General features: G+C 39.7%; 1 protein-coding gene across 4 annotated transcripts in view; it reads left to right on the top strand.

Moving 5' to 3' along the window:
- The window catches only part of BTBD9 (BTB domain containing 9), a 411,236-nt gene that overhangs the window by 245,620 nt on the left and 138,295 nt on the right, over positions 1-27,321 (top strand). For all 4 annotated transcript variants that reach the window (XR_009533526.1, XR_009533527.1, XM_060109198.1 and 1 more), the window contains exon 7: positions 22,488-22,597. Coding sequence is in view for 2 of the 4 variants with exons in the window: in XM_060109198.1 (XP_059965181.1) it covers positions 22,488-22,597 (110 nt within the window). In the remaining 2 variants the exon portion in view is untranslated. The remainder of the gene's footprint in view (positions 1-22,487; positions 22,598-27,321) is intronic.

Raw genomic sequence — 27,321 nt, forward strand, 5'->3', positions numbered from 1 at the left:
AAGGGATCAAAGACAGTCCTAATTTCTACCTGGGAAACTGGGAAGATAGGGTGGGGCATGAACTGAGTTGGAATCTAGAAGCAGGCCTGAGTAGAAGACGATGAATTCAGAATTGGACAATTGAGTTTGAAATATCTGTGGGACACCTAAATAGATATTTCTTGCATCTGAGTCTGAAACCTGAAGATCAGTGCTCAAGGGATAAATTGGGATTCACGAATACTCAGGTGGTAGTTAGAAGGTTGAGAATATATGCAGTCACCCCAGGAGAGCATGCAGAGAAGGAATGCTCAGGCTAGGGTCCATTAATAGGCTCCAGAGGTTCTAATGAATGCTCTGATTATGTATAAAATTTTGTACATATGTACTGGTGATGGGAATCAGGAAAGGGTCCACAGCTTTCATCAGATTCTCAAAGGGGTCCATGAATCATAAAATGGTTAAGGAGCTTTGGTGTAGAGCATACATTCTGGAAGGGGGCAGTATTTTCTCCCAAGAGGGCAAAAACTGGTTCTTAGGGGGCAGAAAAAATCTTACTCTTTTTATGTGTAAATTGCAGATATACATACAGTACATAAGTGTACACAGTATGTCTGGGTTATTAAAATTTATAGGGGTGGTAAGAAAGAAAATGTCTTAAAGGGCTCCTTAGGGAGGTGATAATGGATGAAAGGGTGCGAAACAGTGGTGTGGACTGAGAGGAGCAGCGGGTTCTCGTCTTTTTTACTCTAAAAACTGAGGACAAAAAGAATCTATTGTCTTTATTGCTGACAGCATTATTGCTGTACCACCTCTTCCTCCTTTCTATTATCGCATCGCCATCACCACGACCACACACATATTCAGTATATACCTTCTGAAAAGTTGTATTACACTGAGCTAAGTTTACTAAGCGTACAGGGAATAAAGGAAGAACATTGCATTTTTCAGAAATGGGTCTTTTTTGTCATTTCTGCTGCAACACTCCTTCAAGATGATATACATAACAGCTGTTATGAATATCTAGAGTTAGAAGCACATTTTAAAACCAATCTTTTACGTTAATACATGTGTCTACTTACCCTATCTGCTGACTGAGAAAGAAAGCACCATTTGTGGTCTGGGGTTGCTAGAAGCTTCCAAGAATTATTCTCCCTTGGGCCTTTTCTCTACCTCTTCTTCTATAGCTAATAATTTCCTCCACTGAATATCTATCTGTTGAGCCCTCACTGTGCACATGACACCAGATCTCAATGGTGAGTAGCTTTACAGAATTCAGAGGACCTAGTACCCTGTTTGAGGAGCTTGTCTTCCCCCAAAAAAGGAAAAGCAGCTTTTCATTTCAGAGGTGAGACACTGCTGCAGTGTAATGCCAGAAATCACGTTCTGAGTCCGTTCTTTTCAAGAAAACCTAAGTCACTATACTGTCTCAAGAGGTTGCCACTTTGCTATGTAATGTATTATGTACATTTTTAATCTTAATTCTTTTATGAGTTGCTTATGAAAAAAGATGGTCAAATTAACCAGATTTCACTAATCTTTCCATTCTTTTATTTTAATGTGAATTATTGGCCACCCTTGGGGCCAGAGCTGAGAGCAGCAAGTTTTGGAAGGGGAAAGCAAGATCAGCAGTTTTCTAGCCACTGTGGTTCAAATCAGAAATCGTTTGTCTGCATTAACTCTTGTTCTAAAGTGTTCACATTTTTATACATCTGTGAGTGAAGGTATTCATAGGGTAAGTGTCTGCTTTGTGCACCTCAAGAAAACAACTTGGCCCTATGAACCTGTATTCATCTTGAAGCCTTATTACTGAAAACGGAGCTATCATCAGGTCTCCACAGTCAAGACATTGAGAGCATGCCACGTGTGCTAACCTAACCAAGGACCAAATGCAGCAAAATTGCGATAGCAACAGTATGGGAATATTAGAAGAAACTGAGCATATATCACTGGAGGGAAAGATCATTCTTCTTTCCATTCCTAGTGAATGGTTATAAAGCTGAAAGTTTTTTTTTTTCTATTCTTTCAAAAAGGCCCATAAGATAGATCACCATTATACTTATCATTCTTTTCTACTTTTTTTTGTAGAATCACTCACAGTTGTGTGCTTAAAACTATTTAGGAAATTTTGATGTTTAGCAACCTCCAAATACTCAATTTTAATTACATCTTCTGGTTTAAATTCATAAACCAATAATTCAGAAGCCAGGCCTCTTTTTTACATATATTCTTCAGTTCTGCCATGTAATGAAGTGTACAGCATATACGTGCTTCGTCCGATGTGCTTTGGGGACAGCTTTCCTTTTCAGACCCTGCTTTTTGTGTCAGCTGATTGGCACCCGCAGTGCTGGGGAAATGGAGTGGTTCCTTGGTGACTCCCAGTAGCTGTCAGGATTAATCTGTAGATAGGAAGAGATTTTCCTTGAAAAGAAGCTGGAGGAAACTGTCGAGCAATGCCTGCGTATCATTCTAAGCAGACACTTATTGCCATGGTGGAGGCAAGGAAAGGGGACGCTTGTTTTGCAAATTTAAATTGTGAGCCTCTTCTTGACAAGTGAAAAATCAGATTCAGTGGGGTTTTAGAAAATATTTAACTTGTAAGTTTTTTACATTTTGGTAAATCAAGCCTATCCACTTATGAAGCAGGTCCTAGCTATGAAGAACTAAAGCTGGCATTTTTCTCATCCTTAAGCACTAGAGAACCAGATGCCTTACGGCAGCAGAAATGAAAACCACAGTTCAACCTCACCTCTTCCTTTTGAGTGAGAGGTATCCAGTTAACATGGAGACAAAAATCTCTCTTTTCTATTGTTTCTTCTGAACCTTGTTTCTGGAAACCAACAGTTTTCTAATTTGTAAGCAGTCTTTCCTTCCATTTTTTTTTTTTTTTTTTTTTGGTGGTACGCGAGCCTCTCACTGTTGTGGCTTCTCCCGCTGCGGAGCACAGGCTCCAGACGCGCAGGCTCAGCGGCCATGGCTCACGGGCCCAGCTGCTCCGCGGCATGTGGGATCTTCCCGGACCGGGGCACGAACCCGTGTCTCCTGCATCGGCAGGCAGACTCTCAACCACTGCGCCACCAGGGAAGCCCTCCTTCCATTTTTTAAAAGCAGAAAATTTTTAAAATAATTTATCTGCAAGTTATTTATTAAGTAGGACACACAAATTTTACTTATGCATTGACTTGGCCTTCAGGGATTGGTTCATCAGTTGTAGTAGCCTGTTACTCCTGTTAGTATGGATGGCATGGTTGTGTGTCAGATATTTACTACTTGTTTTTGTTCAGTTCTCATAGCTGTGCACATTAACCCCCAGGTCTGTGGCCTGTGACTTATGGACAAATGCAAGTTTAAGTTAAAAAAAGGAGGCGGGGAACCTATGGCTCAGAAGCCATCGCTGTCCTGGGCTGGCCAAGCAGTTATATAATGCACTGAAACATAGCCTTTGTATTTAGCCTGGCTCAAAGCATAGCCCTTGACTTCCTAGCTTGTGAGCTTGAGCAAGTTAGTTAAACACTATGATTGTGCCTCAGTTTACTCATCTCTAAAATGGGGATGGTGGTAGAGCCTACTTCATAAGTCATGAAGATTTGATGAATTAAAATGGGTTAAGTGCTTAGTATAGTGCCTGGCATAGACCAGTGCTCAGTAAATGTTAACTGCTTGCTTTTTTTCCTTGCCGTAATTATTATAATGTTAGTATTATGAGCCATTTAATATTAGCCTTGATGTTAAAAGTGTTATACTTTAGCAGTCCTAAAAACACCTTTGGAGGCTGGACTGCTCAGTCTCCCTCAATTTCTGTTATCATAGGATTTTGTTTTCCTAGCTCTTTTTTTTTTTTTTTTTTTTAAAGAAGATGTTGGGGGTAGGAGTTTATTAATTAATTAATTTATTTTGCTGTGTTGGGTCTTCGTTTCTGTGCGAGGGCTTTCTCTAGTTGTGGCAAGCGGGGTCCGCTCTTCATCGCAGTGCGCGGGCCTCTCACTATCGCGGCCTCTCTCGTTGTGGAGCACAGGCTCCAGACGCGCAGGCTCAGTAGTTGTGGCTCACGGGCCTAGTTGCTCCGCGACATGTGGGATCCTCCCAGCCCAGGGCTCGAACCCGTGTCCCCTGCATTAGCAGGCAGATTCTCAACCACTGCGCCACCAGGGAAGCCCCTGTTTTCCTAGCTCTTGATTCATTTACACAAAACTGGTACCTTACTGAATGATTTTGAGGAATCTCAAAATCCTTGAGATTTTGGGAGAAGTCATAGAACAGAGAGAATTTATGGGAGAAGTCATAGAACAGAGGGAATTCATCACCTCTCAAGATCCACAGGACCTTGTCTTATTCATTAACCTATTTGGCTTACTTTTTCTCCAGTCTGTGGTATGTCAATATTTTTATTTTATCCTGTTAACAGAGCTGGAAGAAAAAAAAAGGTAAGGTTAAAGGATGTGCACTAGGTTAGGTAGCAGAACTAGGCACAAAACCATTTTGACTGCTATTCGTGGATGTGGTTTATTACATAAAATCCTTCCACAGCTAAGGTAACATATGTGCCATATCACATTAGCTGCCAAGGTCAGCCAAGGAATATTGCGAAGTGTTTTTATCTTGTGGAATGAACCACTTAAATGTTAAATCTAAGTATTTTATCATAAATATTTAAAGCAAATAACCAATTTGCACTTAATCATAAAGCACAACTCTTGTTAGTCTTAAAGCATTTGCATGGAAAATTACACATCACTTTAATATATTTTCTGTCTGCTTTTGTGTCCATATAAAAATAACAAACCACAGATGCATGATGACATCATCATCACTGAACCAAAGAAGGAAGAAAAGGAAGTCATTTTGTGAGCTGAAGATGTAAACTGTTCCCTGTCAGGTTGTCAGTGCTTTTCTTAATATTTTTAGGAGGGAGTTCCTGTGTGTAGAGTCAGTTGCAAGATCAAGGACAGTTGACACTCATTCCTGCAAAATGAGTCCAAAATTTAAACACAGTGTCCTCCAAATGTCCCTTGGCACCAATGAATGTGATTTTTTTTAAATGATACATTAGATTCTCTAGTTGATCCCACTCAGCTCCATTGCATTTTCTCTAATGTTGCGTCCAATTTTAAATGATTTGAGTGATGGGCCTTCCATCTTTTACCTGGCCAGTGTAACCCTGGAGTGCCCAGGATTCACAAGGCCTTATTTACTCCCTGCGACAGCCATGCTTCAGCAGACCTGAGAAAGGGGTGGCAGAGCTCACATGGTTTTAATTGCTGCCTAATAGGCTACAGCAACCTGAGCATTTTATTAAGAGGGCATTGAAAATTAGCATTATTATTCCAAAAGATCCTTTCACACTGCAGTAAAAATCATGCTGAGAGAATGTCTGATATGCAACCCAATTTTGCCGTTTTCTTAATATCTTCCCATTACTCCTAGTAATATACCTCTCAAGCCATTTTATATTCTTCTCTTTGTACTTCTCTGATTACATAAATAATTTTATCTTCTCCCTTTCTGTTTTTTCCAGTTATATTTGCCCAGAGTATTCATCATAAGCATAATCATGACAACAGAATTGGGGATTATTACATGTAGACTTTTCAGAGTTAGAGTAACTTTTTAAAACATAGACGTTGATGAATCTTACAGAAGTAGGCAGTATACACCTTCTCATAGAAATAAGCAGGATAGTTTTGATTTTTTAAAAATTTTACCTTTATCTTCTCTTAAATCATTCAGTTCTGTCATTTCCGGGCCACTCTCTCCTATTGCTGACACTCCCATGAGTGAAAGCTGGACTTCAATATCATCATCTTCCTACAGAGGAATTTTTATCTCTCCTCTGTGATGATATTTGAGCTATACCATCATACCATCGTTATTTAATTCTATTGTATTTATAAGCAATTCTCCAACCTGCTGACGGTTGTCACTTAGAAACCTTACTAGTGTTTTTCCTTTCTTCTGCTATACTCATCAAATCCTGCCACCTCATTCCTGCAGCTGTGCACTGTCCCACCAGCATTTGGCTACCTTATAAAGGGAAGTTAAAAAGAAAAAAAGAAATACTGTTTAATTGAGGTTTATATATACCAAAACATAAGCATCTAGTTTCATACTCTGTATAACACCCTTGGAATATCCTTTGTCCTTTGCTCTTTGGGAGTAACTATACTCCTCTAAGAAGTAATTTCACATAAATATTATTTGCTTTGATGAACTTTAACAGTCTTTTAAGATTCTCGTATTCTTAAGTGCAGTTCTTATAATGATTACCTTTTGTTTATCCACATTGATTCATTCATTTAGCAAGCATTTGAGGATACTCATTGCATTCTCCTGGACACTGTACTGGGTGATTTGAAAAGGAAAATGAACAAGAAAAGGTCTCTGTTTTCAGGAAGATCAGAATTCAGTAGGGGAGGCCGAAAAGCAAACACTTAACTATCATACAATGTGAGACATGCTATAATAGAAGTTATGTGAGCACTGATGAGGGAGAAATTACTGCTTCTTGGGATAAGTCAGTACTCATGGGAGACTACATAAAGCATGTATCCTTTGAGCTGGGCTTTATAGGAAAAGTAAGGGAGTAAGGGGAGAAAGTTATGCCCAGGAGCAGAAACCACACTAGGAAGGCACAGACACCAGAAGTACATTGAGGAATGGCCCATGAGTCAAACATAGGGCATGTGATAGAAGTAGCTAGTGATGGAGCCAGAAAAATGAGTGCAGACACACTGAAGAAGTGGAGCAGCAGTCCAGTAATCCAGAGCAGCATTAACCCCAAAGTAATTAATCTTTGCTCTTGAAGTATGTGTTTTTATTTATGCATGACTATAGGTGTTTATTATGATTTAGACTGTAATCTAATTCCCACCCTTAGCTATACGTTAGAATCTCTGCCTCATTCTAATTAAATTAGAATCTCTAAGGGTGGCATCCATATATTTTTTAAGCTCCTCAGGTGATTCTGATGGGCAGCCAGGATTGAGAGCCATCAATTCAGACCCCCTCAACATTTGAACAGGTAGCAAGAAGACCTTGTCTCATTAAAACTGGTAAAGGGATACCCTTAAGTCAGAGCCCATTCCACCTGTAGGTTGGTAGGAAGCAGCAACCTCTACCTCTCTACTCAGAGCTCTTTCCCCTACAGCCTGTCTTTAAACATGCTCAAATAACTTCCACTTACTAATGAATAAAACGGATCCTTCTCTTGACTCTACAGTCTCCCTCTAGCCATCATCCTGTTGTTCTTCTCTTCATAGCTAAGCCCTGTGCTTCCATTTTTATTTGTGCTCCAGCCAAGTGCAGTCAAGAGTCAGTCCACTGCCCTGCCCACAATTCTCCCAGGCTTCCTGGGTGTTGCATTCCTACACTTTGCACATGCTACTCTTCTCCCTGGATTTTTCTTCTACGCACATTTTTTCCTGGCATCACCCACTCATGTTTCAGTACTCAGCGATCACATCTGGGAAGCCTTCTCAAATCTTCCCAGTCTGGATTAGATGCCATTCCTTTGTGCTACTATGCTATTTTGTATAGTATTTGTAAAATAATATTTATTAATATATATTGTAATTATAGATCTGCATTAAAACAGTGGGCCTTTTAAGAATTAACTGATTCATATTTATTTCCATATCTAGTGCCTAACAGTATTCAATATATAGTAGTTCCTCAATAAAAACATTGCTAAATTAATGATGTCAAATATAGTCATTTAATATTTTTGTGTACCTACTATTCGCTAGCTACCAATTACTGAGCCCTTAGAATGTGCCTGGTCAAGTACTGACCAACCACTTAATACATGTATCATTTAACCCCCCCAAAGTTAGGTACTGTTACTTTCCCTTTTATAGATAAGGAAACCGAGGCTTTGAGAAGTTGTTTCAAAACTGAATTGCTCTTTCCGGTGTCTTTCTTAAATTGGTATTTCACACTTAATCTGAACTGAGGGACTTCTTTAATGTAGGCTGTAAATTTTCTAAAGCATAATATATAATCATCCAATTATATTTATTTTGTAAATTGGCAGTATTACCAGTTGTCTCTGGTGTTTGACAAAGGACTTTTTTTTTTAAAGATGGGATCCTGTGTGGCTTAACTAGTAATTTTTTTTCTTTTTGTCTAACATTTATACTTTTGCTAGCCCTTCAGTGAAAATAGAGGAGCAACAATTCGTTCTCTTTGGGAATTAAGAGAGACTAAATGATTAAAATCAATAGACAGTGCCACAGCCTCCAATTCCCGATCCTCTCTCCCCACCAAAGAACCTCTGGAGCCAATAGTTTGAATGCCTTCCCTCATAAATAGAAAAATCGGCTAGTTCAACTTTCCCCCTCCTTTCCTTTTTCCTCCTCCCTGCTAATGAGCAGTGAAATGGCCTAATGACCGGGACCAGGGGGAGGGGAGAGCAGAGAAGAAAGCCTGAGTAATCCATACACTGAATTATCAGCTCTGTGTAATTGAGTTTTCTTTGGCTTCCTTCTTTTTGGAGTTCAGCATTTTCAAGTTACTGAGGGATGCACTGTTTCTCCAGGCACTGAGATGAGCCATGTTTTCAGTTTCTGCCATGATCATTTTGATCCACCTGTGTGGGCTAGAAGGCTTGTGCTTCTGATGGGACTCCAGAAAGGAAGGTGGGAGGACTCTGAATGACACGGTTCCCTTTTCCACTGAGAGTCAAACACAGAATGGCCTTTTCCTGCCCTTGTCTGTTTGACTGTGCGTGATAGAGGCTGGAGAGCATTTGTGTGGCAGGAGCGGCCCTGGAAGATAAGGAAGGTGCTGAGCAGAATGTGATGCAGCCCAGCTTCACATGAGCCCCGGAAGGGGAAATAGCTGTTGGTGGTGAAGGGTGAACATCTATCCTGGTTTGCCTGAGACCGAGTGGCTTCCTGGGCTGTGAGACTTTCAGTACTAAAACCAGCACAGTCCTGGGCCAACATAGATGGTTGGTCATCCTGTGTGCCTAACTTACCTTTCCTTAGCTTAACAAAAAGTTCACAATCAGTTGGAAATTACTTCCTATTATCTTTAAATCCTGACTCACTGAATGAAAAACCAAAAACTTGAGAATTTTCTTGGACTCCCTGGAGTAAGCAGTAAAATTGAATGGACCCTTTTTGAAAGCTTTCCTCTTATTCCACCTGCACCTTGCACTCCAGTTGTCTGATTTAGAATCCTTGGCCACCCTGCTCCCCACCCCTGTGAGGTATTTCTTTGTTCTTCCTCCCCCTCTCTTTTTGCTGCTGCTGCAGTAACTCCAAGGATTAAAGAGGATGTACAGTATATACTTTCTCTTACTTTGGCACTTGCTTCCCATGGCTCTGCTTAGATGCAGCTGGCTGGGCTGGGGCATTAGGGAAGCCTCCAGGCGACCACAGCTGAATCCATCAGGTCCCCTGCAGCAGCTGTTATCTGAACCAACTGGGTCGTGTGACAGCAGCAGAGGAAGGGTGCAGCACGAATGTGCAGGAAGAACACCAGACAAGCCTGTCTCTGCTCCAGAGAGTCTAAATCACCCCATCTGCATGTGGAGCATGGTGATTGTTCTGGAGAGAGTGGGAAGGGGAGGAGATGGTGTTTTTCCACAGTTATTAAGGTAAACAGAACAACCAATGCTGTCTGTGCAGCTGTTTCAGTGTGAGGTTGAGCTGAATTATTTTATTTTTACTTAGTGGGAATTAACACCCTCCCCCTTTCTTTCAGAGAGAGGGAGACTGTGGCTAACAAAATCACTCAGTGATTTGAATCTTTCTGCAGAATGGTGATAATTTATGGGACTGTCTGGACATATCCCTGTTTGGACATTTAATTAGTGAAAAACAAGTCCAAAAGATAAAATAGCTAAATAATCTGAGACAACCGTATGACGATGTGGTAGAAGGAATGGGACAAGGAAGGGGATGGAGGAGCAGTAACAAGGGGAAAATGTTATTTCAAGACTAGAAAGAAAAAAGAGTTGTAGCCCTCAGGCTGAAGACAGGGAAGGAGATGAAGAAGAATGGTTATTATCCCCTGTATTATTGTCCTAAGTACCAGACAAATTTAGAGGTGTCCCCTTGTGGCCACAGCAGCTTGGAAGATCCAAGGTCTCAGACTCAGTAAGTCCGGCAAAGATCCTTGATTGAACCTTTATCCTTATAGGAATAATCACAGGCATGGACATACTTTTGTGAAAAATAGTTAAGCTTTCAGGTAATGATGGCAGAATGAACACACATTGATTCTCACATGCTTCAGAACAAGATCCTACTAAAATGACAGTAAAGGAATTTTAAAAATGTTAATCTGTAAGGATAAAGAAAATGGGAAGAGGAGATTAAAAACATGCAGATGAACAATTGGTAAATGATTTAACAGGCTCAGGAAAACTGAATCCTAAGCCACTAAATCCTCAAAGACTTAGGAGTTAGGAGCACCAGGCACCTTTGAAGCTGTGATGAAGGAGATAGGAAGGGGCTAAAATGAGAAGACTGGTTAACTATGTACTTATGAAACAATTAAGAGCTCTAGCTTCTCTTCCCCACTTCACAGAACTTTGACTGCTTCTTCCCCACTCTGATAGAAAACTGGAAATGTATTCTTTTTTTCCAGATCTATTAAGATATAATTGACATATAACATTGTTTAAGCTAAACACGATGATATATAACATGGTGATTTATTTTAACTTTTTATTTTATATTGGAGTGTAGTTGATTAACAATGTTGTGTTAGCTTCAGGTGTACAGCTAAGTGATTTAGTTATACATATACATGTATCTATTCTTTTTCAAATTCTTTTCCCATTTAGATTATAACCTAATGATTTGATACACATATATTATGAAATGATCACCACAGTAGGTTTATTTAACATTTCTGTCACCCCATAGAAGTACCTTTTCCTGGGCCTCCCTGGTGGCGCAGTGGTTAAGAGTCCGCCTGCCGATGCAGGGGATACGGGTTCGTGCCCCGGTCTGGGAGGATCCCATATGCCGCGGAGCGGCTGGGCCCGTGAGCCATGGCTGCTGGGCCTGCGCGTCCGGAGCCTGTGCTCTGCAACGGGAGAGGCCACAACAGTGAGAGGCCCGCATACCGCAAAAAGAAGAAAAAAAAAAAAAAAAAAAAAAAAAAGAAGTACCTTTTCCTAATGGTGAGAGCATTTAAGATCTACCCTCTTAGCAACTTTCAAATATATATTTCAAATATATAATACAGTTTGGTTAACTGTAGTCTCCATGCTGTACATTAGGTCCCCAGAACTTATAACTGGAAATTTGTACCAACTGACCAACATCTCCCCATTTCACTCACTTCCCAGCCCCTGGCAACTACCATTCTACTCTGTTTTATGAGTTAGGCTTTTTTAGATTCCACGTATAAAAGAGATCATACAGTATTTGTCTTTCTCAATCTGACTTTGGAAATTTATGCTTTGATGAAGGTAAAACAGAGGTAAAACAGAAGGTCTCAAAAGTGGGAAACCATGCATAGGTTAGAAAGGTCATACTATAGGAAGATTAGGTGGTCTGATGCTTAGACCCTACCTTTCAGTAATACCTCCCCTGCCACACATTCAGACGAACACCCCTACCCTGTTTCACCACTCTGAAACTCTGGTAGTCAAGCCCATATTTCCCATGCAGAGGATTAGAAACATCTTTCTAGATAATTCAGTCAGTCTAAGAGGGAAGAGCTAAAGAATCTGAAAGTGAGATTTTCCTGACAGTTGACCCATTCAGGCAAATATATTCTCAGAATTTTCTTTTGAGGAAAATGTCTAGGTTCCTTCCTGACAACCTTCTTGACAACCAGTCGTTTGAGGAAACTAATATGAAACATAAAGACTAAAACAAACAGGGAAAAAAACCTATACAGGGAGATGAAAACTTTAAAAAAAAATTATTGCTATCTTCAGAGAGATTAAATATGGCAATCTTCGACCAAGAAGGAAAAGCCATAAAAAAGGAACATTTGGAGAATAAGAAATACAGTTGGAAATTTAAAATATTAAAGCAGAAATGGAAAACTCGGTAGAGAGCACAGATGATAAAGTTGAGGAACTCTCCCACAGAGTGGAACAAAATCACAAAAAAATGACAGATAGAGGAAGTATGAAAATACAGGTAAAGATAAGGAGGTCCAATATTCAAAACTAGGAGTTTCATAAAGAGAGGTTAAAAAAATCCAAAAGAAGATGTCAATAACAATAATTCAAGAACATTTACCAAAACTGAATTGTCAATACGTGGATTTCCAGATTGCAAAGGCCTTCTGAGTGCCCAACACAGTAGAAGGATACAGACCCATACTAAGGCATCATGAAATTTCATAATACTAGGGAAGCAGAGAAAAATCTGCATGTTTCCGGAACAGGACATGTTTTTAAAATTAAAAAAATAAAAGCGAAAAAGGAAGAGAGAAATCAAGTCAGGTAACATAATGATTTCTCAATAGCAAAACTAGAAACTTGACAGGCAGTAGAATAAGACCTTCAAAATTCTGAAAGAAAACGACTTCCAACCAAAAATCAAGGCTCTTTCTCTTAGTAGGGAAGAAAAACTGTGCAGAAAAGGAAAGTACTCCATATATTAGTTGTGAATAATATCTACATAATCATGATGTAAACACTGAGTATTGATTCAACCAAAGTTACAATACAGTCTAAATTGGGGGATAGGAAAAGGGTACATATGGAGGAGAGAGCTAAAAAATTGTCTTCCATAGTAGTAGATTGGTAGGTAAGGCCTAAAGCTGGAAAATCAAGAAGTAGCATTAAATGCATGATAATTATAGATGTGAGATAAATCCGGAAATAATCCATTAAAACAGGTAAGAACAGTTGCCTCTGGGGGGAGAAGGAAATGGAGCATGAGGGAGTATTTTTCATAATAAATCTTATAGGCTATTTGACTTTTTAAACTATGTATGTGTAAAAGTTTCTTTGTAAAAGAAGAAAGAGAAATAGTTAAGCCAGTTTTGTTTTATTTTAATGAGGATTCCGAACACCACAGCAATAGCAGTGACTACTAGTAATATAATAGAATCTTCTTGTTTATTAAAAAATAAATCCTCTCTTACAAAGTATACATTTTAGTTTATGTGCATTTCTCTCATAAGTTTTTCTTTCCTTGAATTTCTCAGACAAGTGTAAGGATTGACATTTTCTTTCTGATCACTGACTTAGCACTAATGCTATACCAGTAAAGTCTAGGTCATGAATGGTTGAACTCTTAAGAAGCTTTGGGGAAGGAAAACAAAAATCCTTGCCAGACTACTCCACCTCCCAACCTGCTTGCTAATCCAGTAGAAATATGGTTTGGGACAGGCTTCAAAACTTCCACAGTACATAGGACTCCTAACACAAAAGGCATGAGTATGGGGAAATGTCTTCTAAAATGATTGGGCAGACTGTTAGATTTGAAGCTGTCTCATGTCTGCTCAACCCCTACTATAAGCTGCAGACTCTGTAGGTCACCAAATAGTGCCACTCAGAACATCTTGCTATTTTCTCTTCTCTTTTGCTTGTATTAAAGTTCTAACACATTGACAGATTTTAGGAGCAAAATCTCTTATACCAGTAGTGCTGAAATTAGTAATCCTTCATGCTGTTTGGAAGCTGGAGTGTACAGGCTTCTACAGCGAAATCAGTCATGCACTTCTGGCTTTAACAAACCCCGAGATAGAACATAGCCACACCAGTTTTGGTGCCCAAGACAAAAATACTTCTGTTTCCTATTATCATTTGCATTCCCTGTGCTGTTGGTGTGAGTGTTCTTCTCAAGTTTTCTGTAGTATTATTTTTGTTTACTTTGACTACTCTGCCTCTGGTTGGTAGCTTTGTACCTAGTTATGCTGATACTTGAATTATGTGCTAAGTAAATCTCTGGATCTTTTTTTTTTCTCCCTGATCAATTCTCTAGGTAAAGGTCGAGAACTTCCCAAAGGGCAAAGGAGGGTCCCTGAAATTTTTTGTGAGCATAGAAGTCTGGGGATAGTAGGTGGCAAGTATGTAGCTTTTCTGGGTTGGACTTGTTTTCTCCAAATATATTTCAGTTAGTTCTCTGTTAGAAGCTGTTACTGCCTGGAACACAGGTTTCTTTACATAGCTCATAAGGAATACAGAGGCTTTGACGGATGTGTGTTCTGTTGAGCTTTGAAATCTCCAGCCTGATTGTATGAGTGTGTAGGGTATGAGTGTTCCATGAAAGGAAATAATGCATGCAAGGGCTAGCACGTGGGATGTGTTCAGAAGCTGGTAGCTTTTATTTTAATTCCAGTGCTAGTTTCTCAGAGGTCTGGAATGAAGATTCGTGGTTTCCTTACTCCCTATGCTCTCTTTATTACTCTCTTGACTTGTCACTCAGTTTCCACTTCTGTTATTCCAACCGTCTTACGCAATTCCTGTCTTGTTTCTCAGTGTGTCAAGTGTTTACATTCTTAGAAGGATTCATAAATTTTTCTTCAGGGAGAGGCAAATTCTTTCTCCTTCTGTTTGCCTCTCTTCCTTCTGTATTTAATCTTCTACTCTAAAAGGAAAAAAAAGGACAGGCTCCTCCAGCCCTTAAAATTTTAAGTTATAGTAAGTGGCATATCTCTACCATAGTCTTAGGTTTTTTAAAAAAGAGAGAAACTTCCCTTACCCATCATGATCCTAAAGCAGGCTGGCTACAGGTCATAGTCACCAAATAAGTTCTTACAGATTCATAGGGAAACTAACAAATTTAATTTTCTTCTACATTTTCTCTAGTGCACAATTCCATTAGACTCATTTGTCTATATTCGTGGAAATGCACAGCCTACTGGATAAACTGAAAAAGATAATGCAGCCATTTTAAAGATAAAACTGGTGAAATTCTCTCTCCCACTCCCAGCATCTTGGGCTAGGGGAAAAGTTAATGAAAAAATGCAAATATTGAACTTTTGGTAATTTAGTTCTATTTCTTAAAATATACTTTGTGTTGGTTTCAGATGTTTTATTGAGTAACAAAATTGGTTAACAGTACTCCCACATGGGGATTTGTTCACAACAGCACATAACGGACAGAAGAAGGGATTGGTTTATACATATTCACGATCTTTTCCTCCCCTCCCCCTCCCTCCTCTGGCTCCTCCCTTTGTCTCTCTTCTTTCTTTCTCCTTTCTTCCCTCCCTCCCTCCCTCTCTCCCTTATTCATTTTTTATTTTATATCTTTCACTTGCCATTTTGTCTTTCTATAATTCTTTGAAAATTACAATCCGAAAAAAAACAGAGATAAAAAGAAAACGAAACCATGAAATAAATAAGACATTTCTTCCCACGAAATTCAAATCAGTTCCTCTTTCCAGACCCTAACAAACCTACTTAATTAGATTTTTGTCTATATCCTGCTAAATATGTATAATAGGCATACTGTGTCTATATCACAGACTCATTTCGGTATATCCATATTCTCAATCAGAGCTAGTCATGCCTTCCCATTTGACTCTTCTTTTATTCCTGCAGGGAGAGGTTTTATAACTGTTTATCCTTCTAGTTTAGCAAGTTTGTCTGTAAAGTTCTATACTACATAGATCACCTACCAACCAGTGGCTAATTATTTGATTTTTTTATTTGTTGTCTGTCTCCTGACAAATGTAAATTCCATGAGGAATAGATTTTATCTGTAGTGTTCAATCCCATATCCCAGCACCCAGCAGGAGTAGGTGACACATGGTAAATACTCAGTTAATATTTGTTGGGTAAGACTGTGATCATCTGGGGGTGGGGGGGCGGGGCAGGAAAGGGATTATTTCTGTTTTAGCTATGTTTTGTTTTGTTCGCAGGGAGGACTTTTAAAGTTCATGCTGCTAAATTTGGTGTTTTAAGGTTAGGCTACCATTTGTGAATGGGTCAGAGGCTCTTATGTCTTTCTCCTTACCACTACTACCAATGTGGAGCCTGAGACTGAGAGAAATTAAGGAACTTGTCCCCAATTTTATACCTAATGCATTGTGAAACTCTGACTAGAACCTAGGTCACTCTTTCAGCTCAGTCCTGTCAAAAATCATACAGTTTGACGGGTTTTAGTCTTACCTTCTAAACTGCACTATAAACTTCTCCAGATGAAGGTTTATGTCCTGTCTTTCTGGTCCATTCCTCACAGTGCTTAGCAGAATTTCTTGTACCTAGTAAGTGTTTATTAAATCTTGATTAATAGCACATTTACTCAGTATACCTACAAGGCTATTGACTGGTAAATGTGCAAGCAGAAAATAGAAATGAATTAAATAAATTTACAGGTTATATAATTTTCATATGATTTATGTAAATAAATACTATAATTAAGTTCTTTTGTGATATTAATTTCAAATATGTTTTCTTAGATTGAAGGCATATTATTATGGTAGGTTTTAGGTTCTGCATATTCGGGGGTGGGGAAAAAAAGCCTATTGTTAAAAATGTACATTTCCCTCAAATAAAAAACAACACTTAAATATTTATCTCTAATGTTGGAATGACTTTCTATTTTGGGTAGCACTGGGTTATGCTGTGTTAGTAATTATTTACCGATCTTATCCCTTCTGCATACTTGATTCTGTATAGCATCAATTTTCTCTGAAAAACAAGATGACTTCTTGTTTTGTTTGCCCTTCAGGTTGAATAGTGGAGTTGCTGGAACATGATTGCTCCCTCTGCAGGGGTAATGGTCAGACAGCATCAGGGCTGTCCTCTGAGACAGTAGCCTCTGCTTAGGCTAACTCTGGCAGAGTGTTTAACCTTTCAATAATTCTTCCTCTCCCAAATAAGCAAATGCTGCTGGGCCCCCTTGCTGAAGTCAGTAGAAGAGAATCTATAGCCCCACAGATCAGCGGGAGGGAAGGTTTTCTAAGAGTAACAAATCTGTTCTGTAGCAGCATGCTTTTTCTAGAAACTTTTTGTCATTCTGGCAGTAAACTGTTTTCCACTTGCTGCCTTAGCAACAAGACCTGAAGTCACTTCACCCTCTGGTCTGTGGTTTGATTGTAAGAGCATTAACTTGGTACCTAGAACTAAAAGAAAATATCATACTGGGGAAGCCCACATACATTTCCAGCTTTTTCGGCTAGAGAAACATTTATGTACATTCTTCATATCTCCTTGAAAGGAAAGGTCAAATAGGAAATCGTGGAAATGGTGAATTCAAATCCCACATGGTCCTAAGTCCCTAGTAAATGCTGTAGCTAAAGTTCTTGTCAGGTGACTGCCTCTGGCCACAGCAAAGAACAGTTTTTCTCTGCAGAATTCTCCATGGAGACCTCAGAGGAAGAGCCAAAATGTTAAGGATCCCTTCTTGTGCTGTTAAGGATCCCAGTCTTAGGCTAACCCTGGTTTTCTCAAGCACCTTTGTTTAACCCAAGAATGTAAAGTTCAATTTGAGAATAAAACTTTGTTTACCAAAGAATAAAATTCTGATGGATTTTGGCTTTAGTTGATCCCTTGAGAGCTCATTTAAAATTTTTTTGCTGAATTCAATTTTATCTTGTAGTAGAACCTGCTCAGTACAGCGTTAGATGATCTTATAACTAGAGGCAAAGGTGAAGGATCAACTGTAACCATAAGTAGGCTAAAGACTAAAGAATACCAAGACTAGAGGGTTCCAAGGGGTTTAAAGTGAGGGTGTACAAGTTGCTGTTTTTCTATATTCAGTTTGTTAAAGATGTATTGTATGTGACTTAGAAATGAAATCTGGTAGCGTCCTGACAAGAAATGATGGAAAGATAGGTTAAGAATAGGAATTTGTAGTACCTTCCCAGGACAGGCAGGGAATACAATGAAATCTCCAAGGCAGAAATTTTCTAGGTCACAGTATTATGATGTTTCTTTGTAAGAAGTGCTATTTTTCTTAATAAATTAAAACTCCAAACTTCCAGAGTTAGCACAAAAAAGAAACTCTTCTGTGGACATGGGTAGCTGGACCAAATATGGGCAAAAGAGTCTTCCCTTGTTTCCTTATGCAGAGCTGAGTCAGGTCAAGAACATTTAAAATAGACTTTTCTAAAGACTAGGGGCTTAAAGCAGGAAATAACATAGAGCCAGATAATCTGCATTTGGAATGTAGCTTCTTTCTACATACACTGTGGGGCCCTAAGGGTAAGGACTAGCCCCTGTCCGTGCTCTTGAAGTCCATCCTTCGGCCTGCCTCTTCATGGATGCAGATGCACCACTTTAACAACCACAGTTAGGAATGCTCTCCCAGACAACCAGCAGTCTTGAAGTCCAAAAGAAATGCCGCCTCCAGCGACCTACTCTTTGCATTTCTATTTAATGATACTCTACTCTGCCAAGCACTGCATTAGACACTTTAAATACTTATCTTGTTTAAATATCATATAAGGCTTGTGTACTGACATTTTATAGAGAAGGAAATTGTGGTTCAGAAAGGTTTAAAACATTTTTTCCCCCGAAGTAACACAGCTAATTAAGTGATGGGGCTGGGCTGCACACCTGGTCCTGTTAGACTCTAAAGCAAGTACTTCAAAACTCTATAGTGCCTTTCAATTTCAGAGTGCTATCCTTGGAAGGTTTAGGTTTCATTTTTTTAAAGAAGAATATCTTTTCACCCACAATATTATAGCTCCTAGAAACTTCTGCATTGAAACGTCCTGTTCTGAACTGTGTTGAGGCCCCAGTCTTTGTCAGTGACTAGAAGACAGCTAACACAGGGAAGGGAGGAGAATCTTGGAAACAGACTGTTACACCAGGGCCCATGTGAACAGCATTCATCCTCATCAGAAATGGCCAATCTGGGGCTTCCCTGGTGGTGCAGTGGTTAAGAATCCACCTGCCAATGCAGGGGACACGGGTTCGAGCCCTGGTCTGGGAAGATCCCACATGCCGCGGAGCAACTAAACCCATGTGCCACAAGTACTGAGCCTGCGCTCTAGAGCCCACGAACCACAACTACTGAAGCCCGTGCACCTAGAGCCCACGCACCGCAACAAGAGAAGCCACCGCACTGAGAAGTCTGCACACCTCAATGAAGAGTAGCCCCCGCTCAGGGCAATTAGAGAAAGACTGCGCTCAGCAACGAAGACCCAACGCAGCCAAAAATAAATAAATAAAATAAATAATTTTTTTTAAAAGACACTAAATTAAAAAAAAAAGAAATGGGCAATCTGTTGCATATCTGCCTTTCTCAGCACTGTTTAAGTTTTAATTATCTTCCAACTGTCTGAGCTGCTGTTGAGGACCTCAGAGAGAACAAAGGAGAGCTGTCATATTTTTCAGCAGCGCCCCTCTCTGCACACTGATGAAGTCACTAGCTGCCACTGTCCTTATTATCAGGTTAAATCAGAGTCTGAGTGTGCATTGGAGAGATGATGTTGAAAGAAAAAAAGCTTAAGTTTTACCTCTTATTCAGAATCTTTTGTGACAGAGAAGTGTAGCATCTGCTTCTCCTGTTTAGGTGTTATGACCCAGAAGCAAGTTTTGTTTTGTTTTTCAAAGGAAAAAAAAAGTAAAGAGAGAGAGGACTCCCTCCCATCACCAGCCCTTGGATTTTTCAGTAGCTTGGATAGTGATAACTTCTGCCTCCAGGATGTTCCCTTGTGAGCCCCATTAAGGAAATCTGTGTATGATCGAAGATGGTACCTTGATGGTGCTGCCTCCCTCTTCCTCTAGACGGTGCTCGTGGATCAGGGCATGCCTTCCCCTGAGCTGGACAGGGCCCCTGTGTTCTTAATGGAGAGCTCCAGGCTGCCCTACTAGTCACTGAAGTGGGGGGATTAGTTAAAGCCTGTTTGCTCTTTCTAGATCTAGATCTTCAGTAAAGGATAGAGTCCTATGCTAAACAATTCCTTGCTGGAGAAAAGGAGCATGGCTTTTTTCTTGTGACTTTGTTACCATTTTTTAATGTGTATTTGAGTAAGGACTTTATGCCATTTTTGTAAATTAGGCTATAATTTTATGTAGACTTAGAAAGTATTGTAGAACTAGAATAATTAAACTTGTTGTGAGCATTACATATAACAGGCTAATCAGGAAGTGTGATGTACAGTGGTGAATTGCTAATTTGACCTCAGGATTATGCAGCAGAGATACCATTATCTTCATTTATATAGAACTTTTTATCTGGAGGCATCTCTCAATGCTTTTGCAATCATACATATTATCTTGTTAGTTATCACAAACACTATCATTAAGGCTGTAAAATGTATTCCTGTACAATTTTTTTTTTTTTTCGTGGTATGCAGGCCTCTCACTGCTGCGGCCTCTCCCGCTGGGGAGCACAGGCTCCGGACGCGCAGGCCCAGCGGCCATGGCTTACGGGCCCAGCCGCTCCGCGGCATGTGGGATCCTCCCGGACCGGGGCACAAACCCGTGTCCCCTGCATCGGCAGGCGGACTCTCAACCACTGCGCCACCAGGGAAGCCCTCCAGTACAATTTTTTATTTTCAGTTTCTGTAATTGGGGGACAAGGGAGGGGAAGGTTCTATATTTTCTCCCACTCCTGATATTTGCACCAGGGTAAAATTTGGGAAATGACTGTTATCTAAACTAGGAGAGCCTGGTTCCATATAATGTTTTGAAAAGAAAGAGGGGGGGCATTACTGCATCCCCTTAGGTCAGCCTGAACTATTTAACCTTAAGAACTGCCAGAGGGGAAAGGCCCTATTAGTCCCTTCCTGGCTCCTCTGCCTTGCACAGTATTAGGAGAGCTATCTCTCCTTTGAGAGATTTGACCTAGGGAACAGGAAAATGATCTGATCAAATTCCACCAAACCACATTCCCTCCATTCCCTCCAAGACTGCAGACAGCAGCACTCAGACTGTCACGGCTATGTGCGGTTGAAAGCGCTATGCTTGTTGCATTCCTGTGGGTTTAAGGAAATGGGCAAAATTAGATTCAGGCCAAGGTGCCAGGCTTACACACCCCTTCCGCTCCAGAAAGCCCAGAGAGATTGTTCCTGCCTACAGTAAAGAACCACACAGTCCATTCTACCCAGATCATTTAGAACTTATTTTAAATAAACCCCACCCACCCACCCAAACCCAGTAAAATCAGCACCTTCTGTCTGCCTTGAGGGCTTGAAAGAACAGATCAGGGCCAACCTCCTGCTTACCCAGAGGGCTCTGGTGAGCACTGCAGTTTGCACTGACTCTCCACACAGGAAGAGCGGTGTCTCCCTGCAGTGGATATGGGAACACTGAGCAGCCAGTCCAGGAGAAAGCATTACTATTGGTTATGAAGATGAGCAATCAGCTCATGTCAAGGACCAGGTGGCTAAATGAGGTGCACGGGGAATGCGGTGAGATTCAGGTTGGAAGAAACAGGAGGGAAAATAGCCCACGATACAAAACCCCCAAATATAGCCTCTTCTATGTGAATTTTTACAATTGGCATTTACGTTATACAGTTAACTTGGAGTGATGAGAAATGTAAGGAAATTACCGAATTAGTGAACAGCGATTAACTCAGGCGTAAAATTGTATCATCTAAGTGGAAGGTTGTTTTACATAAGGGAGGGAAGATATTACTAAAACCTTGCCCAGTCTGTCATCTCCTAATTGAAATCTGTTCGTTTAGTGTGCCCCATCCTTCAGAGCACATAGTTCATCATTTGAGAGAGCATTATCAGTTAATCTAGTTACTTTTTTTCTTATTCTTCTTTTGAATTCCAGTAAGACTGTGTGTGGCACATTAATTACATTCCCTCTGGAATTGTGTGACACTCAGAAGAGTAAGTTTGTCTGTTCATTAACCTGTGAACTGTCAGGTCCCTTTGAACAGTGAAAGGAGCAAGTTGCTCCAAGGTTAATGCTTGTTTGTCAGAGAGGGTGAACAGGCCAAGAGGCTCGAGATTTGTCCTGTGAAACCCTGCACTGTATGCAGATGCCAGATCCGTGTGGCCAGGAGGGAGGCTGCAGAGCAGGCTGGGTCACCTTTGCTGATCACTTCCTCTGGTCAGGAGAAGGCTTCCTAGCAGTCAAGTGGGGGGCTGGCGTAAGTATATTGGGTTAACTTCCTAACAAGGATTCAGGAGCAATATTAAAATACAAGAAGCTGTGAGTGGTTTTCAGTAGTTTCCGTGGATTTTTACTTTCAACAAGAAAGCAGTATTGATTTCATGCATTTCATCCAATGGATGAAAGCTTTCATTGAGTTGGAAAGCATTTGACTTTGTGTGTGTTTGTGCACCTGTGCACAGGCACATTCCTAATCACAAAGCAAGGATAGAAGCTGTTTGTTATTCTCCAGTGTAAATGTCTCATGGATATACAGTTGTACTGACATTCAGGGGTTGAGCTGAACAATCCCTGGTTTGATTTTCTAGGTAAACCAAATGTAAGTTCTACTTCATTCTCTGGAAAGTGGTAGCTCCTTAATTTTGCTGTAATTCTTCCAGGCTCAGTTGTAGCTAGCCCTAAGGAGCAGGTACAGGGTCTGAAGCCAATTCAGAGTCTCCTTTAGTCCATGCTCTGGTACACTGTATGTTTACGTAGTGTATCTTATTCTGTTATCTTTGGATTCGTTACGATGGAAGCTCATTTTCTTTAACAGATTTTCTTTTCTTTTTACCCCCAGGTATATTCGAATAGTTGGGACTCACAACACAGTGAATAAGATTTTTCACATTGTGGCTTTTGAATGTATGTTTACAAACAAAACCTTCACTCTGGAGAAGGGGCTATTAGGTAAGTGTTACAATTATATTTTTGTGTATACACTTAGATATTTTATCTTCAAATATTTTGTTATTCCATTAACTCATCTTAATTCACCTCTTAATCAGCTTTGACTAAGAACTCTGGTTGATTTGAATGCCTTATGGCTGAGTGACATAGAGAGGGCTTATATTTTTAGAAGTAGTCAAAATAATAATTCCAGTAAACTTAAAAGAATGTAAATATCGTACTAGTAGTTAAGAACTGAAAATGTTCTAGTGATTCATTCAGATTTGCTATGTGGGGAATGCTTATGATAGGCAAAGCCTCTCAGACCAAAGGCTTTTCTATATTTAATGGTAGGTAAGATCAGGGAGGAAGTTGCTATATTATAGATCCAGTGCTCCTACTTTCCAAGGCTATGCAGGTATTTTGGCCTCTTATTTGATATGAATGGTGTGCTCAGCTGTGAGAATATCTTCTTTTCATGGACACAGCAGTCCATATTTGCCCTACTTTGCCAGATTCACCTCAAGAAAACGCCTGCATATAAATTTAAATAAGACCAGAGTAACTAAATTATTGTAATGAAAATTAAGTTATCTTGTGGGGAATATGGCCTGGCTGATCCTTCGAAAGGGCATTTTAAATTTTGTTTAGTTGTCTATTTGGTTGTTTTCTGTTATGTTTTGTTTTTGCTTTTGTTTTAGGTAATATTTAGTCTGGCTCTGTGTATAGTCCGTCCCAGGTCTTAACATTCCAGATACCATGAGTGGCTTTTCCTGTCTAGACCTCTTTTATCCATGCCCACAGGTTTTTGCTCATTTCCTATCAAGATCATAGTTTAACTAATTAGATCCTTGAATCTGTGCCTTTACTGCAGCTTTCTTTGAAAAGGGACTCTGTATGTTCAAGTGGAGGGATAAGATGCCAGTGCCTTGGTGTACCTAAAGTACTTTACCTTTACAAAGGGACTAATTTCTCCTCTCCTCTCCAAGTCCCGTTCATGCTGGGACACAGAACATATTGACTGTGTCCTAAAAACATGGTGAAAACTAGAATGGGAAATATGAGAGTAACTTGCAAATGTCTACTAATTCTTTGAATGGTCAAAAGTCTAAATTTTCGTAACGCCGTGTGTTTCCTAAGTGTAATCCTTTACTTTAGGGAAATTTGGGAGAGTAATATTAATAAAGTAGCAGGAGTAGAAATTATCCCAATGTATAGAGAACTTTTAGGGCTCAACTAAAATAAGTAATTTGGTTTTAATTTTGCTATGGATGTAATTTTTAGTATTAAATATAAATGTTGATAATTTTTGTGACTTTTAAGTCATTTGAAAGTTAGTGCTGAAGCATTACCTGATATTATCAAGACTTTTAACTCTGTGGAGGGTCATAGAATTGTGATGATGGGGTGTTTGGGGGAAGCCACTCCTTTTCACCTGCTGCCCAAGTTGTTTTATAGACTAGGCCTCACTGTGTATGTGATTGTGTAGTTAGGGGCATCCTTACTGAGAAGGATCTTATTAGAAACCAAACCACCTTCAGTCACAGGATGTGTAGAGCATTTGGCTACTGGCTTCAGCCCAGTGCACTGCATTTTGAGCATGCTGCATAGAAGGCACCTCCCCCTTCTTACTGGAGAAGAACAGGTTTGTGGACACTGTAATTTTCAAAGAAACAGCTCTATCTGGCATGAAAGGCCATTGCAGGAATGAAACTTGGGATCAGTTGTAGTGAGGGATGCTGTTGTTGGTCTGTATGTTTTGTCTAAACTGAGTTAGTCAGCATTATCAGAAGCCATAATAGTCTCAGACATATGAGGGGATGAAAGAAGATTGCAGAGATGCAAGAATTGTTTTTGGTGTCTGGTCAAACACTTTTCTTCAAGTCCTCTTCTCTTATGCTCACAAGTTTGACCGCAAAGAGCACTGCAGTCATTTGTCTGTCATCGTCCCTCCACCAAATGGGAGCACATAGGCAGATATGTGTGTGTACCTGTCAGCAGATGGCCTGCAGCGGGATCCCCTTTGGCTCTTATTTTACTATCTTACAGTGCAAAGTTGCCCCCATGCTGGGCAGTCAGGGACATGGTTTGAGTTGTGAAGGAATGTAGGGAGATTTCATTATTCTTTGTCTGACATGGCAGCTCTGCTGAGTTTACAGGGCTGTTTGAAGTAGTAATGGCCAGCTTTCCATGTTGATCTCAGATGCATTTTAGCTGCACGCAGGCCTCAGCCAGCCACTCTACAGGGACCTCCAAGAAAGGAGTGGTCCTCTAGTGGGGCCACAGTGTGTGTCAGAACCACCTGGAGTTATCTGTAAATTGCAGCTGCCTACTGCTACCTCTTCCCTATGAAATATGCAGTCCTCCCTTGAGAACCACTGATACGAGCTTCCGGTCTTCACGGGGGGAAAAACGTAAAGCCAAAATAATGTCATCATGAATAACTAGTAGGGTATCAAGCTCTACTCTTACATTTCAAGATTCAGAATTTCTTTCTTTCATAGTTCCTTGGTCTTTGTTTCATAGTTCAGGCTACTCTCATTAGAGTAGTACTCTCCTAATAGGCCTTAAAATTACTTTTAAAATATTTGTGTTGTTTTTTAAAATCAGATTTTAATGTTATTACTTAAAACGTATAATGAGGTCAGGAAAAACATAAATAAAAATAACCGCACTAGCATCATAAGATTTTAGTCTTCTTTTTCCATGAAAGGGTTTCTTTCACATTTTTGTTGACAACATGTCATTCTTCATGCTGCTTCATTTGCACAGACTCCTGGGGAAGCTTTGAAACCCTGTGGGTTCATATATCCATGGGAATGGGCCCCTCCTCAACCACACTGACCAGATCTGGGCATCAGACTCTACCCACAGCACTTCTCCCACCTTATCTGCTGCTGCCACGACAGCCCTTTCTCATTTGGTGGCTGCTTCTGGTTGGTGCTGGGATGTATTCTTGCCTGAGAGACTCTTGCCTCTTTGTTAGGCGGCATTTGTAGGAAACTCTAACCTGTCTTACTGCTGATGCATAGAAGGAATGTTAGAATAGATATGACTGCTATTTAAACATTAAACCTCTCACAAAATGTATTTGCTTTGCCATGGCACTCCACTTTGTGATATGTGTGTAGCATTTGCCAAATCCCTCCACTTTTTTCATAATAATTGCCAAAATTTCCTTTTCATTAAATCTTGTATTTAAGTTCACTTCTTTGAATACCCTATCAGTTATTCAAGGAGAGAGAATAATACCCAACACCCAGCTTAAAGAATTATCAACTCATAGACAACCTGGTTTTATCGGTGTACTACCTACTTCCTCCCCATCAGATTATTTTGAAGCCAATTCCAGACACTTTATCATCTTATCCATAAATATTCCAATATATATCTCTATAAGTAAAGCCTCCTTTTTGTAGCCATAATCACAATATCATTATAATACCCCAAAATTGAACCGTTATTCCTTATGAGTATTAAATCAGTGTTCAAATGTTCCTAATCAAATCAAAGTCTGGAGTGAGTTTATGTGTTTTCATAGGTTGTTTAAATCAGGATTCAAATAAGGTCCATACTCTCAACAAGTAGCTGTTATGACTCTTAAATCTCTTTAAATCTGTAGGTTCCCTTACATATGTCTGTCTCTGTCTTTCTTTGTTTTTTCCCCTCTCTCTAATTATAATTTATTTGTTGAAGAAACTAACTTTTTGTCCTGCAGAGTTTCTAACAGCCTAGATTTTGGTGATTAGATCCCCATGGTAACTTTTAATGTGTTCCTCTGTTGTATTTCTTGTATTTAGTAGTTAGATAGAGGTTTAATCTGACTCAGGATATTTTTGGTTTTGTTTTTTGTTTGTTTTTTTGTAAAATGCTCTATAGGTGGTGGTATATGTCTATCAAGAAGCACAGAAAATCTTTGATTGCTTCTCGCTTTTGGATAGTCACATCCATTCATGATTATTTCCTAAATTCATTCTTTCATAATTTGGAATTGCAAAATGGTTATATTTTAATCCTGTCATTTCTTCTTTGTTTAGTAACTAGAAAGAGAAAAACTTTCCTGAACACTCATTTGGTAATCCTAAAATGCAGTTTGCCCAGGAAAAGTAGGATAAATGTTATATTCTTTCTTCTTATTTACCACTTTTCAAATTAAAGAGGTGGTTACCTAGCATCCTCCAAAGGTGACCAGTGAAGTGTGATTGTGGGGGTTTTTTGGGGGGAGGAGGGTGGAAGGGGGAGTACATATTATTTTGAATTTATGGGATTAAACAAATTGGACATCTTTTAATCACTTGTGGTTATTTTTATTGATATTCAGATTGTCACTATCTTTAGCTTCTTCATATTGGCTCTTGAGTCTTTCTGACATAATCTCAGTAGTCCTCAGTAATTCCTTGATTTCTGGCGTGACACAATGTATCAGGTTCATCTTGTACATTTATTGTCCCTCACCTGGAATCAGCCATTTCTGCAAGAAGCCCTGGTTCCCTCAAGTGGGAAATGACATTTGGAAACCTCAGCCTAAGCACTTCCTATTGGGAGGCCTTTTCAGTGGACAGAAGTAGGAAATACATGCACATATATTTATTTATTTTTGTATATCATATATTCAACAGGTAAAATATATCACTAGTGCCTGCTGACACTTCTAATTAAAGTTCAGTACACAAAGTTTTTGTTTAACCTTTTGATCTTCCATCTCCTTTTTTCCATACTGAAAATCTTGGTTACTACTGATAAAG

This window comes from Mesoplodon densirostris, chromosome 10 (genome assembly GCF_025265405.1).
Source record: "Mesoplodon densirostris isolate mMesDen1 chromosome 10, mMesDen1 primary haplotype, whole genome shotgun sequence".
NCBI classification, from domain to species: Eukaryota; Metazoa; Chordata; class Mammalia; order Artiodactyla; family Ziphiidae; genus Mesoplodon; species Mesoplodon densirostris.